Here is a 15,541-nt window from a genome sequence, read left to right as displayed (position 1 = left end):
TTATCTTCAAGTCCTCACTCTTTTTCTATCACATTGATGTTCGAATCCCATTTCAATTTATTTTTCTCCCATTTAATTTTTCTGTTTACGTTTTGTTTTCACAGATTCTATGTTTTGATTTTTTATTTGCGAAGTGTTAAATTTGTTTGGTCTCCAAGAAAATCAGAGAAAATTTTCTGGTTATGTCATTTTGTTTAGTTGAAAAAATGGGCGAATATTTTGCAGACCTGTGTTTAATTATTTATAGCATCGATTAAGATTCATTGAACTCACTAGTCAGATATTAAAATTTTGATAATTTAAAGCGTAAATTGCCAATCACCAATTTTGACAACTCGGGACATGAATTGAAAAATGGTGGTAATTCTGAATTGTAAAATGTAAATTCCCTGATTTCTTCTTACAATTCCAAAAGGATTATTCATAGTCACATAAAATATAGCACATTTTTTCTATCCATATCGCAAATAAAACCACAAGAAACATAACAACAATAAACCAAACTCTCCCAGATCATGGTGAAGAAGATCAAAGCAGATGTAGTTGCAAATATTGGATTATTAGAAGATCAGAGAAAGGCCACTTGAAATCAAGCTATCAGATAAAAAGCTGTTTGCAGCCTCCGAGGGATGGAAACCGTCCCAGAATACGTATTCTGATGCATTTGCACACGTCCCTACCGATTCCCGATTGCACAGTATTGAGGTTTCTAGCAACCCTGTTCCACAGCATGCCTTCCTTGCCTCAAAAAACCCTGTTAACACAACAAGAAACTAGTTGACATGGTGGCATGTTCCGACATGTGTCTAGTGCGTCGATAAACAGACTCGTAAATAGATTTTTTTTTTCATTTTTTTTTTCTGTAGATGTTGGCATACCATGTTTTGTGGTGTTTATGACAAGTTCATAGAGAGGTTGGTAGATGTCAAAGAGCACCAATTTGAGGCCAGGGAGGTTATTTTGCAGCCCCTGGGATGTGGCATTGAGCTTGTAATTGAAGGAAACTGCACCTCTGTTCAACCTTTCTACACACTCGTTGCTACCCAAGCCAAATACTGTGATAGCTGTTGGCAAGCATCCCAATGGTGGCAATGTCGTTACTCCAATTCTCCTTGCTCCCAATGCATATAGTTTCTGTCACAAGGACTTTGTTAATTTCTTAGTGCTTGGGATAAAAAACATTGATAAACATATGGGGAGGAACCTGAATGAAATTTGTGAAGGATTGCAGGAGAATGTCTGAGAACTGATCAAGGGTAAAGTGCTCGTAGAGAAGAGGATTAATGTAATAGTTCTGAAGAAAGTCGCTGCTCCCAGCACTAACAAGGTAGATTGCATCAGATATTATTGATGAAGCATTTGATCTCCCTGCAACTTTGACCACCTTATTCTGGTACTCCCTGTAGTACTCCAGCTGCCGACTCAATGGGATCGCATCCTATGCCACAATAATCCACAACTCATACCATTTCATAGCTAAAAATAGTCACTGGATGTATCTTGCCATGCAAATGAACGGATGAGATCTATTAAGATAAATAAATGAATAAATCTTATCAGTAGTAGATTTACATATAGATTGGCTGTATCATCATAGTAACCGGAAGAAGCTGAGGCGAAGTTGGCACCAATCAAGAGGTTGGATCCTCTGGCTCTTCCACTAAGATAAGCTAGTGGATAAGAAGTGAAGCCAATGACTTCGGCTGCCATTAAAGTAAACACAAATAAAAGTGAACTCCATGAGAGAACCAGAACTTGAAGACATTGATGTTTAAGGAGAAGAATCATTTCATGTCATGTCATGTACCAGTGAAGTCTGTGGCAAGCTTTCCATTGCAGAACCTCCCGGTTGGTTCATGTTTTGTAAAGTCTCTTCCATAAGGAGGGAAGTTTGCCTTTATAATGGTGTGAATGTGGTTGTTGTTACCCACATCAACAACGGAGTCCCCAAATAGGAACAATGCAGGAACCAGGGGCTGCCCATTTGCCACAAAGAGCACCAAAACCAGAAGAAGGAAGAAAGCCAAGACAGAAGTTCTTGAAAAGCCCATGATTGTAGTCTGTTTTAAGCAGTGAGTTTCTTGCCAAGAGATATGTATAGAGGAGGATTTGAAGATGGATTGTTAGGCAAATCCAAATTTATATAGTGCTTTAAGGTCGATGCTTAAAAGTACTCATTGGAGAGATTGGCGTATCGTTCTCTTCTTAAAAGAAAACAATATATATATATATACACATTTATATCAGAAGGTTTTCCTTTTATTCCTTTACGACCCTTGGATCATTTAGCCTTAATGATCTTTAAATCAAACAGACACTAATCTCCAAGCCAACAAATACGGTCGGTTGGCGATCACAGTTTTTTATAACTGGGTGTAGAAAATCCTTCCGTGTCAAAGTTACAAATTGATTGCAATCCTCTTGTTTCAGAAATTTCATGGTAGAATTGAATAAAAAAGACATGGATGGTTAAATGGTAGGTTAGGTACCAAGTTAACCATCACCCTCTCAAACCCCCCCTTCTTTTTGCCTGATTCTACTCGACTTCCTTCCCTTTTAATTTCCTAATTATATCTGTGGCAATTTTTCTAAGAAGCTTTGTGTTTTTCTTGTTCTTGACATCAAAACCCGAGTTTTCATAGAGAAAAATTCTTCTCATCAGCTACTATTCACCACTCCACACCTACACCCTATGAAAAATACTATCATACCCTATAAAAAAACATGCCCACAATCTATGAAAAAGTTATAGGTGTGGGGTGTGGGAGTGAATAGTGACTGATGCGTATCATTCCTTGTTAGTGGATTTGGAATTCTATGTTTTTAATTTTTTTTTTCTTCATTTGATATATAATGCAATTACTTTTCCAAAATTTTCCAATATGTATGTATTTATTTATTATGTTAAACACATAAATAAATAAATCCACATGGGAACCTTTAATACTAAATTGAATTGGAGTAATTCTGTTGTTTCCAATGAGATGATGTAAGACTTCTTTGAGCAATAAAATTGAATTGGAGTATCGCGTGATGAAGTTGTATGTTTGAGCTGTCCAAGCTTCAATGACACCCTCCCTATACTTTTTAACCCGAAATAAAAATTCAATTGAGTGACAGTAGGACTTAGAATTTCTAGACCTTTGTATTTTGTATTGCGTGCCCTTGTGTGCTTCTGCAGCAGCTCTCCAATCACTATCCAAACCAGAGAATAAAATACAGAGTCTGATGTTTAAGCACCTCAATCTATTTAAATGGCAGAAAAAAAGGACCCAAATTAATTGAGCTCCATTTTACAAGCAGCAATACCAGAGACTTTGATTTGGGGCACCTGAATTGTGGACTTTGATTACCTTTTCTTATGGGTTATGCTTTACTGTGATTTCGTGTTCGTTTATACTGTTCTTACCATGTGAGGTTTGGTGGGTATCAAACTCTCAAAAGCTTCCTCTGCTGAATACAACAGGCTGTTCACAAACTTGAAGTTACACTTTTTATTGATGATAACAAGTATTGAAAATCACTGAACAAAGCCATATTTCAATTATTGATGAGTAATGAGGGTGGTGGGTTATGATCAAAATGTGTAGATATAGTGTCTTCAATAATACGACTAAGTCAAAGTCTTTTATGGTAAGGGGTTTGCTATGCATCTGCCTACACCCGGCACACACTTCACATTTTTTTTTTTTTTTTTTTTAACACTCAATGCACATTTTTTTTTTTTTTTACACTCAATGCATTGAGTGTGTGCCGGTGTAGACAGATGCAAAAATTTTTCCTTTATGATAATCAAGAGAAATAATTATATTTACAAGTCGGTGTGGAGGGTAAACTCTCTGTAATGCTAACATGACAAGATTTTATTTATAGAAAAAGTTTTAAAATACGCACCCTCGTACTCTCACATGATAGGGTCTATGTTCAACACTGGTTTATAAATAGAAATTAAGATTGTAATTAAGCACCTACGTATGGAAGGTCCAACCTCACTACACACAACTGTGGTCTATTTTGCAGAGAGAGCGAGCGGGAGAGAAAGAGTCTGTTGGTAAAATACACAATAATATAATAAAAATTATAATGAAATTAATATTCAAACGAAACTAGTTTGGATTGAGGTATGGAAATCTCGCTCTTTTCAAAGAGATTCAAGTCCCCTGCGGTGTACAAAATTTCAAATTAATCGGTGCAGTAAAACTCTTCTTGACTTGATTTATATATGATATAACAGTCCAACTGATCGTCGTATGACTTAAGCCTATTCTGCACAAGTGGTTGAGTCTAAAGTTCTACTCAAAAGAACATCTCTCTTTTATCAGAAAATACTCTAAAAAATATATACTCATTAAGCTTATTTTTCTTATCTCATTTTTTTAAGACCAAACAATTATATATATATATTTATATCCTATTGGACAAAAAATCGGCCGACCAGGACGTAAAACGGGAAAAACAATTAAAGCAACCAACTTAAATAACCCTCTTTAATAACCCTTCAAAAGTTAAAACCAACGTTCTTCTGAAAGAAATAAACGGCAACTTAGTAATCAATGAAAAAATAAATTGTCAAAAAGTTGACGTTTTACAAAGGAAACGGCAAAATAGGCCATCAAGAGTAATAACGGCAGCCAATCAACGGTCATTTTAATTCGCACTAAAAGCTAAACGACTTACGTACATGCATCCAAATTCAAGAGAAAATAAAACCGAAGCAAGCAACAGTAATGATCTCTTAAATAAAACGTTATCAATAAAAAAATTATTATTAAAAATACCAACATTCTCCCACTATTTTTTAATAATAAAAAATAATATAAATAAGAAAGATACTTCTAGATAAAGTCTAAAGAACTAAAAAATGATTATTATACATTATGAAAGTATGTTCTGCATTGAACCCTCACTTAATGAAATAACAACCTTTATTCCAGAGTCAGTAGTAATTTCAGATTTGAACTATAATTGCTTAGGGAAAATAAAAAATTATTACTCACACATAGTATCCTAGGTGTTGACATGAGCTTTATTAGCCAGCACATTATGGCCTTATGTCCATCTCGATTTCATGAGTGTATTTGAAAATAAACTCAAATCTCAAAAAGAGCGGCCCCACTCCCACACTCACATAGGTGAAATTTGTCAAGGGTGCTCATGTAATTCTTACACCCTACTCATAAGATCTACAAATTTTCATTAAGAGTTTCTCCAAAAACTCATTCTCCACAACATTACAGGATAAATGCACTCATATCGTAGGAACGAGAAATAAAAAGTAATGTATTTCTTACGACCATCATATGATTCGTTTTTCCCATTGAATTCGGTTTTCAGAATCTTTGATCCCCAGGTTGGGTATCCTCATACACGACTCTTGAATTATGAGTTTTAATCCCATTCGCCTCTATATATTCTAGACCATTTCTCTTGTCAAAGATTTGTTTAGTAGATCCACATAAATAACACCATCAATAAAAAAAAATCTCACAATATTGTATTTTTCTTCTAGAGGATCTAGATTTACCATTATAATAACGGTTTTTGTATTCTACTAATTGTAGTAGTACTATCACAATTCAACTGATTTTTTCCTAAAAATAAATCTCTACTAATTTACTTCTTTATTGAAGCCAAAGCAATTCAACTCCATAGTTAACTTGGGAAAAAATACGGCAGCCAAAGCATACAATAAAGCACTTAAAATCATTAAACGGCTTGAAAAGCCTTCTATATATATATATATATATATATATATATATATATATATTATATCCAAATTCAACTCAGAATAGCGTACGTGATTAAAAATTGATCTTTGAAAGGCTTTTGGGTACATCACTGAATCCACAAATTAATACCAAATACGTTTTATAAAACCAAATGGCAATAAAAACAATAGAGGCAGCCGACGTAAATATAAAACCGCTTGAAAAATTTCCGCGCAAAATGCACTGAACATACATTTAATACCCAAAAAGTTAATAACATTCGGCTTTACTCCCAAAAACTCAAAGAACTGAAGGAAAAAAAAAAACGTCGAAGCCAAATATTTAAAAAAAATATATATTATTTTCTAAAAACTTGACCCCCACTAATTTTTAAATTTGAAAAGAAATTTTTTTTTCATAAAAAAAATACATCTCGCTCAAAAATCACTTTATTCCAATATAAAAAAATGGAATGCTATTATTTTTTTTATTCCATATCTAAGAAAGATATAAGTATGCGTACCAAAACATTTAAAAAATAATGCACATAAAGAGAAACATTCTATACTTTATTTTCAATATTCAATTTAAACATTGTATCATGAGCATAGTCCTTACCCACAAAAATTCCATTTTTTGTAATTGCATATTGATCAAATTCCATAGTTTGTTTGAAGTCCGTTTTGTTGAGTAAAAAACTTGACATCAAATTTTTCTTCATAAACATTGTATAAAGTAAATCTTTGAGCATTAATATACGTCTAGAGGTGAACTTCAGCTCAATCTCACCACTCCCAAAAACCTCGGTTTTACTTGAATCACCAAGTATAACAATCTTGTCTTCTTCAAAGGGAGTAAAATTTTTGAACCAATCTTTATCATAGCAGACATGCCTATTGGCACCAGAATATGTCCACCACTCTTCAACAAATTGAACCATGTTAATTTCTATAATCATTGCTACATATGGCTTCTCTGTTACGTTGAGGTTTATTTTCTCGCTTCCGAAACTTACAAATTCGAGCAAAGTGCCCACTTTTGTCACAGACAAAACAAGCTTGATTTTGTGAATGGGGTCCTTAGTTCTTATCATTTTAGCTTTGAAAGCCCTTTTTGTGAGGTTTATTAAATTTTTTGAAATCTTTTCTTTTTGGCTTCAAATAACTATTTCTTATATTTTGACTTTTGGGCAAGCTACAATTTTCAGAAATTAAGTTTACCTTTGTCTAGAATCCTCATTACCATTTTGAAACACCAAATCATCTTGGCATCTAGCTTCCTCCTCTACACAAATACGTGTGATTAAGGTCTGCAAGGATATCTCTTTTTGTTTATGGCGCATCAACTTTTGAAACTCTCTCCATGAAGGTGGTAGCTTGTCGATGATGCCACAAACAATATATTGTCTCCAAATTTGATGCTTTCGGATCTAACTTTTGCTACAACCATTTGAAAATCTTGCACTTGCTCCGCAACGGATTTTTCATCTATCATTTGATATCAAAAGAAGCGACTTGCCACATATTTCTTTACTCTAGCTTCTTCCGTATCATTTTTACTCTGTAAAACTTTCCAAATTTATTTGCAGAGATTTAAGTAGTATTGTAATAATCATAAAATTGATCCGCAAGACAATTTAAAAGATAACATCGACAGTTATACTCATCTTTGGTATATTTTTCAATCTTTTATTCGTGAGCTTTCACTTGTGCTTCAGTTATGTTCTCGATAGTGATCTTGCTAGGATTCTTTGTTGTGAGAACATAAAAAACATTAAGAATGATTAGATAGAAGAACACCTTGCACTTCCATATCTTGAAATGAGATCCTCTGAAACGGAAGGACTTGTTCATATCTCCAATACTTTTCGTAGATTTTTCAGTTGTAGGCTCCATGTTGAATTCTCCTTAAAATTGTTGGTGAAATACAAAATAATATAATAAAAATTATAATGAAATTAATATTCAAACAAAACCAGACATCTGCAGTGTACAAAGTCTTAAATTAACCGGTACAGCAGAACTGCTCTTGACTTGACTCGTGCAGGATACAACAGTTCTATTGATCGTCGTATGACTCAAACCTACTTTACACAAATGATTAAATCTAAAACTCCACTCAAAGAATACCTCTCTTTTATCTGGAAATACCTTCAAAAATATATACCCACTAAGCTTTTTTTTTTTTTTTTTTATCTCACTTTCTCTAAAGTATATTCCACACAAGTACCAAAGGACCAAACAAATATATATAAATATATATATATATATATATATCCTATTGGACAAAAAACCGACCGACCTGGACGTAAAATGGGAAAAACAATTAAAGCAACCAACTTAAATAACCCTCTTTAATAACCCTTCAAAACCAACGTTCTTCCGAAAGAAATAAATGGCAACTTAGTAATGAATGAAAAAATAAATTGACAAAAAGTTTACGTTTTATAAAAGAAACGGCAAAATAGGCCATCAAGAGTAATAACGGCAGCCAATCAACGGTCATTTTAATACGTACTAAAAGTTAAACGACTTACGTACATGCATCCAATTTCAAGAGAAAATAAAACAGAAGCAAGCAACAGTAATGATCTCTTAAATGAAACATTATTAGTAAAAAAAATTATTATTAAAAAATACCAACGGAGTCCTAATCTGAGAAAATTAATTATACCCATCATTTATAGACTATACACATTTTTTTATTTTTTTATTTTTTCTCTTAACAAGTATGCGATGTCGGGATAATGAAGAGATAGTGAATAGAATTTTTCAATATTGTAACTTTCGTGTTTCTCCACAGAAAATATTCCTTTAACAATTTAAAAAGAGTGACGAGTAGAATATATATAATTCATTGAAGCCAGTTAACAGCACTCTAGGCTGAGGTATTATATTTTGTACCTAGGTTTTCTGTCTATATTTTATATTAGTCGTGAACCCACGCAATGCTTGAAAATAATTAAAATAAAATAGTTAAGAGATAAGGAAGGCAAAGAGGTAAATAATGATGCGTCAATACCTATAATAAAATGAATAATTTTCTTTTCTTTATTGAAAAAGTAAAAATAAAATGGTAAAGATACAAGTCTAGGAAAGTCAAAGATGCAAATAATGAAAGATACAACTGGATTCGTTTAGATAGTAAGATAAAATGAGATGATTGTAGATAAATCAAATAAAATATTATTATAATATTATTTTTTAATATTATTACTATTTTAAAATTTAAAAAAATTAAATTGTTTATTATATTTTGTTTGAAAATTTAAAAAAATTGTAATAATAAAATGACATGAAGTGAGATGCTTTCTGTATCCAACCGAGCCGAATTAGTAATCATAAATTGTAAGGAGCCTTTCATCTTCAAGTTTCTTTTAATATTATCAAAGACCATAGTAATAATTTTGATACCTTTGTGGTTTTTTTTTTTTTTTTTTTTATACCTTTGTGGTTACTTGATATCTATTATCTCTATAGTTTTTTAAGCATTCTCTTTGTATAATTTTTTATTTATTTATTTTTACTTGTATCAATCCTTTATATGCTACTACGATGAAAATCATTGAGGTACTACGATGAAAATTCAAAACAATCTTCATCTAATCCCCGGGTATAAATTAAACAAAGATTCCCTAGGGATATTAGCTTAATTCTTTTTTTTTTTTTTTGGGAAAGAGAAGGAAAAGGCTAAAAGTTCTTTTATTAGTTGATCACACAGACAAAGAAAATTACTCCTTGAACAGGAATAGATAGCCCATTTATGATAACCACCACAATTCAGCACCCATTCCAACCTCACATTATTCACATGAATGAGTTTAAGAGAAACTAGCTGGATTGCTTGGATTGCTAGAGTTAATCGTTTCCCTTTTCCCATGTATATATCCCTCAAATCAACAGTAGTTTTTCCCTCAAAGCAATGCCCCCCCCACAGCCCCTGATGGCAGCATGACAGTTGATAGCAGTTGTCAAGGAGTTCTCAGTCCTGCAACACCATTGTATTGTTAGTAACTTCACTCTCTGTGCCTTGTGAGCAGCACTTCTAATTATCATGGAAACGATTCAGAAATCCAATATAATCACAGCCGAATATTTATTCTCTCAGACATTCTTAAGATATCAGAGTAAATCTTGTCTCCTCCAATCTCTGCGCCAGTGGCACCAGCAGCAACTCGTAAAATGTCTTCAATCAAAGCAACATTGCCCATGATGTCGACGTGCGCACCACTCTCCATACCCCTCCCCTCAAGTAGACTAGCCGGAGGCTTGTGCCGGTACTCCCTTATGTGTGTTTCCATGCCAGATGGGTTGAACCGGGTTCTTCCTCTCCAGCCTTTGGCACACATGAAACCAGCACTAAGAACAGGCACGCTTTCATCACCATCCACAAAATATACTCCACTTTTCAAGCAGCTGCCCTCATCTCCCTCTGCTGAGCTATCAATCCGGAAAGGAATGTTCTTGCACTTTTCAGAGGGTGATGATTTGTACACATATGCTCTTTCAGTCGGGATCCCAACACCATATAAACAGTATATCTCCATGTCAGGTGCATCAGGAAGCCTGAAGCAAATATACAAATTACACGCCATTGACCAAGTTTATGGAACCAAAAATAATGTAATATTATTAACCAGAGTTTTACCAAGTTTTGTGCTCCGCTTGATTGAGAAAAGCATAACAAAATAACAAAATTACTAAAGAACAAAAAGATTTGTCCATAGTTTTTGGAAGGGAGAAAGGTGGTGTTGGAGGGGGAAGAAGAGAGGGGAGGAGAAATATTAAGTCAAGAATGTGAAAATAATTAACCAAAGAAATGCATAAATCTGAAACAACATGTTCTAGTTAAGATAGTTACAAATAGTTTATGGATCGATTACACATGCCAAAGATGGATTGTGTATGTTCAGTGCAAAAAGGCATGCATTACTCAAAACACTTTTCTGAAGTAGAACTCTTTCAAGGATGATCATACTCACCTGGTCTCCAGTGGATTGGACCAGTATCTGTAATGTTCATATTTAGGATCATCAAGATTCTCGGAGATCCCATGAGAGAAATGAGCCTCAGCACGTTGCATCATTTTTGGAGCCACAGAGCGGAGTAGATCAAAAAGAGTTCTAGCTGTGTAAGCCTTATTTTCTGCAATTTTTCTGATCCTTTCCCTGCTCATCTCATCATACTCAGTCCACACCTCTCCACATGATGAGTTGAAATTAGTTGAGGTATTTGTGCGTGGAAATTCCTGTTGATGAACCATTAGCCTCATATTTATGCTAACATAAGCAAGAAAATTACAATAGTACTTTTTGATTGAAAGAGAGGATCCAACAACAAGTGTATTAAATTGGGATTATCCACAGTCACCATAATTTAAAAAAAAAAAAAGTTTTAGAACTTCCAAATGTGTAAGTTAAATTTAGCAAGCAGTGTATTCTATTTTTATTTGCTTTGGGGTAAATGAAATTTTCTGTCCATTTTGTTCTCCAAGACAAACTTGATGCACACATACAGCCATTTGAAATGTCATGAAATGATATGCTGCCCTCCTTTCAGTTTCGGAGGTGAAAAACTTCCGACAAGTCACTGCACGATGAATAAGAGATTTTCGGCTGATTTCAGATATATAAGCTGTGATAACCCAATCTTACACAACACACAGAGGGGCGTAACCCAATTACACAAGACGTATACAGTAGGAATGACCCAACTAGGAGATTGTTACACTCAAGTAGATTGAGGTTGTCCCTCAAGGATGTCTTTAGATGCAAACACAAGGCAGAATGATTTATTTTAACCATAGGATTTGGATACTATGCAACTGCTGGACCACGATTTTGTCTAAGATTCTCGATGGTGTTCAATTTAATCACTTCTAAATTCTAGAAGTACTTCCAAAACGATGAGGGGAGGCAGAGGCTGTCAAGAAAAGAGGACATACTGAAACATGTCCTGAACATTATGTGGAAACCGATACGCTATTGTTGTGTCTACACAAGTATTCATACGTTTTAGCATCTCTCACTAGTTAAGATCTTGATGTCTGTTATTCTAACACGTGATAAGAAGGAGAAACTGGCCATGTAAATGCTACCAAAATAAGAAAAATATGCATTAAGGCCTCAGTAATGCAACTACCAATCCAAGCTCAATGAAAAAGGTGAACAACTTATGTTAGGTCCTCTGAAACCGAGAAAGCAAATGGGCTTTCAGACAGCAGGACAAAGACCTACTCTCACATCCAAATAGAAAATGCAAAAAGGCTAGAATAGAATACAAATTGTTAATATCATCGAACATCCTATTATATTTCCTCAACTTGCAAGCTCAAGAAATACTGTAGTGTACTTAGTATTAAAGTTAATTCAACAGAAAATCTGAAAAAAAAAAAAAAAAAATTGAGAATGGTACCTTGGAATCAAAAGTAGATAGCTGTGAAGAAGGTAATTGTGATGCTACCTTTCCAAAGGAAATAATTCTTCCATATTTCACAGGATCCTTCAGTTGGAGACTTCTTTGATTACTGTTGTTCAAATTGTTGCCACTCATGGAGGCCTGTCCTTTTTTTGCAAAACTAAAACCATGCCCTTCCTCAGCAGACCAATCCAAGTTACCCCAGATTGTTTCACCGCCCTTGGGCAACAATGAAACGATGGAGTCCCAAGTTCGAGAAACCCGCATGATATGTTCTAAGGTCTGAAGACCAAGAATCTCTGAATCTAAAAGACCTGGAGCAAAAGATCTGCAAGGGATAAAGAGTCAAGTCCAATACAAACTAGAACAGATTGAAATTTTTCTTACTGAATGTGTGGACATTATATGGAAAACAATTTGCACACATTTTCTATTTATATTGCAATTTTCATGAGTTTACTTCAATTCCTATAAGATTTCAGCTTGATAATATTTTTTAATCTGCCATATTTGTTAACTATTGAAACTATGTTTTGCTGTATACACATCCTCTTTTATGCTGTATATGGGGCCATAATCAATAGAGTGGAATCGTGTTGTCTCTTCATATAAACTTGAGAATATCCATTCCTTCGAGGGAATGATGAAGAAGTTTGCATCAACTTTAATAATACGGTTTATATAGCTCACAAACATCAAAGGTAAATCTACATGGTTAATCACTTCCATGACTTTACATTATAAGAACTGCTGAGAATCTATTATTGTAGTCAATTTTCAATATCAAAAATGCCAACTGAGGGGAAAGAGTGCAAAGACGAACCTGATAAATGCGATGTCTTTGGCCTCAGATGAAAATATATTACTAACTGCCTTTGGAACACCAAGAAATGCTGGACCAATATTCATGATTGCTTTAATATGCTTGGCACACCAACCTGAACCACCACCACCTCCCGTAGGAGGAGGTGATTCTACCCATTTCAGGAAATGGAGAAAATATATAACCCCCATAGAATGGGGTACCACTACCACTTTCTTATAGCCATTGGTTAGATACATAAGCTCAATGTTGCTCTTCAATCTACTAAGAGCTTGGTCCCGGATCTGCTTTTCCCCAATTAAAAACTATGTCAGTGAAACTCAGCATTAATCTCTCTGTTTTTACTTGGTAGTAAATGGCTATGAAAGCTAAGAGCAACATATACAGAGGAAAACAATATAGTAAGGCGTGCTTGGAGACAATAAGGTAATGGAATGATCCATTGCCTTTCCTATGGAGTTTTAAAACACGGATTCCATATATGTAAATTTGGAGGAGCAACAAGTGTAGCCATAAGAAACGTGCTTATAATTGGAGTTCCAAGTTAAACAAACTAACACATGTTATTGGACTCGTTAAAATTGAGTTTTCCAGAATAACTCTCATTCTTTTCTGCTACATCAGAACCAAATTTATTGGTCCCTGAAAGCTTTACCTTATTAATGTTGAGGAAATGTAGCTATTCTACTGAAACATGGCTTCATATTAAAATTAAGAAAGGTGCTCTTATTTTTCCATATCATGAATGCCACAACTACTCTACTCTTGTTAAGGCACTAGCTGCTGCAATACCAGATCAGAAGAATAAGAAGGAGAAGCTCGAAATATAGTCTAGAAGATTCTGGACTGATTTTGAAATACCAGAATTTGCTCAAGTGGTCCCAAGTCTGTCTATAAATTCCAAATGAAATTTCTGTAAATGTAATTTCCATTGCTTTGAGACAGTTTGTATAAATAGGGCCTAAAGGGTCCTTGTAGTGTATGAAGGAAAACTGATACATGCAAATTCTTTCAGAGTAAAATAGTCAAATGAGGCCTTTTCTCAAACACTTAGTCTGCGTCCTTTCTATTTTCCTCTTCATGGTATTAGAGCTACCATAAAGCTCACGCTCTCTCTACTTCTCAGCAGATCAAATGGACTCTAAAAAAACTCCCAGAAACAACCCCGTCAATTCCACCACCACCCCTCAACTCCTCCATCCTCAGCTCTGCCTCTCACTTTGTCACTCTTAAACTCACTATTGGCAATTACCTCTTGTGGAAAGCTCAAATTGTACCCTTCCTTAAAGGCGATGGCTTTATGGCTATGTCGATGGGTCCATTCCCATGCCGTCACCTACCCTTGATGATCATACCAATCCTGAATACACTCGTTGGCTTTTACGGGACCAACTCATAATCTCAGCCATCAACTCCTCCTTGTCCGATACAGTGCTAGCTTAAGTCCTTGAATGTACTACTTCACATGAAATTTGGACTACATTACAAAATCTCTATGTTGCCCAATCCTCAGCTCATGTAATCCAAACACAGTTTCAACTTGCTACCCTCAAAAAGGGTTCTAAAACCATTTCGGAATACTACCACAAAGCAACCTCTCTAGCAGCTTCTCTTGGAGCTGCTGGACACCCTCTATCTCCTACCCAATTTTCCATTTATTTGTTGGCTAGCCTTGGCTCAGATTATGAGTCTATTGTCACTGCCATTACCACACGCCCAAATCCTCTTTCCCCTCATTAGATTTACAGCTATTTGCTTAATCACGAATCACACTTAATTCACCCAACTCAGTCATTACTTTCAGGTACTAGCCTTGCAGCTCATGCAACCAGCATTAGAGCACCATCAGCACCTGGTTACTCAAATGGAGGATGCAATTCAACCCAGCGAGGTGGACGGCGTGGAGGGTAGTCTTCAAATTTTTTTTTTTCCAATCGGCCAAACACACGACTTTATGACAAGTCTGTCAAAACCAGGCCACACTGCCCTCTCTTGTTACCATCGCTTCAACCAATCCTATCAAGCTCCTGCCCCTACCTCACTAGCAGCCAACTGCCAACTTCACTGCTCTACCTCATGTTACTTCTTCACCAAATCAATGGTTCCCCGACACAGTAGCCACCAACCACTTTACCTAAGATTTCTCAAACCTCAGTTTAGATTCTACACCATATCGTGACACTGATCAAGTCGGCATTGGAGATGGCTCCACTCTTCCTATACAAAATATTGGTTCCAGTCATCTCTACACTTCATCTAACAAATATCTTCTCCATAAAATTCTTCATGTTCCTTCAATTGCTAAGAACTTACTCTCTGTGCATCAATTTTGTTTAGATAATTCAATGTATTTTGAATTTCACTCCTCATTCTTTCTTGTGAAGGATTTATGCACTCGAGAGACACTTCTTCAGGGTCACGTTAAAGATGGCCTGTATGTTGTACCAGTGACTTCGACTACTTTGGAAGCTTCCAATTCTCGCCATTCTACTGCTCCTCAAGCCTTCCTTGGAGAAAGGACCACCCCACAAATCAGGCATGCCCGTCTTGGGCATCCCTCCTCACGAGTCACCTCACTTACACTTAGTCAATTT

The 15,541-nt window shown here is 35.2% G+C and overlaps 2 protein-coding genes across 3 annotated transcripts in view; both read right to left on the bottom strand.

The window, feature by feature from the left end:
- Positions 1–367: 367 nt before the first annotated feature.
- On the bottom strand, positions 368–2,144 carry LOC109000651 (GDSL esterase/lipase At5g22810-like). Its single transcript, XM_018977603.2, has 5 exons — positions 1,808–2,144; positions 1,573–1,703; positions 1,205–1,438; positions 879–1,134; positions 368–754 (listed from the first exon to the last, which is right to left on the bottom strand). The coding sequence occupies exons 1-5, from the start codon at positions 2,049–2,051 to the stop codon at positions 561–563; spliced, it is 1,059 nt and encodes a 352-aa protein (XP_018833148.1). The 5' UTR covers positions 2,052–2,144; the 3' UTR covers positions 368–560.
- Positions 2,145–9,412: 7,268 nt separating this feature from the next.
- The window catches only part of LOC109000668 (putative phospholipid:diacylglycerol acyltransferase 2), a 17,307-nt gene continuing 11,178 nt past the window's right edge, over positions 9,413–15,541 (bottom strand). The window contains exons 3-6 of one of the 2 annotated variants that reach the window (XM_018977623.2): positions 12,948–13,231; positions 12,122–12,452; positions 10,690–10,955; positions 9,413–10,273 (exon numbers count right to left, since the gene is read on the bottom strand). In XM_018977623.2, the coding sequence (XP_018833168.1) occupies positions 9,790–10,273; positions 10,690–10,955; positions 12,122–12,452; positions 12,948–13,231 (1,365 nt within the window). In that variant the 3' untranslated portion in view covers positions 9,413–9,789. The remainder of the gene's footprint in view (positions 10,274–10,689; positions 10,956–12,121; positions 12,453–12,947; positions 13,232–15,541) is intronic. The other variant, XM_018977624.2, reaches the window with a different exon arrangement.

Source organism: Juglans regia, chromosome 14, assembly GCF_001411555.2.
Source record: "Juglans regia cultivar Chandler chromosome 14, Walnut 2.0, whole genome shotgun sequence".
Lineage (NCBI taxonomy): Eukaryota > Viridiplantae > Streptophyta > Magnoliopsida > Fagales > Juglandaceae > Juglans > Juglans regia.
Note: the sequence above shows the minus strand (reverse complement) of the source record. Positions and strands in the feature narration are given on the sequence as shown.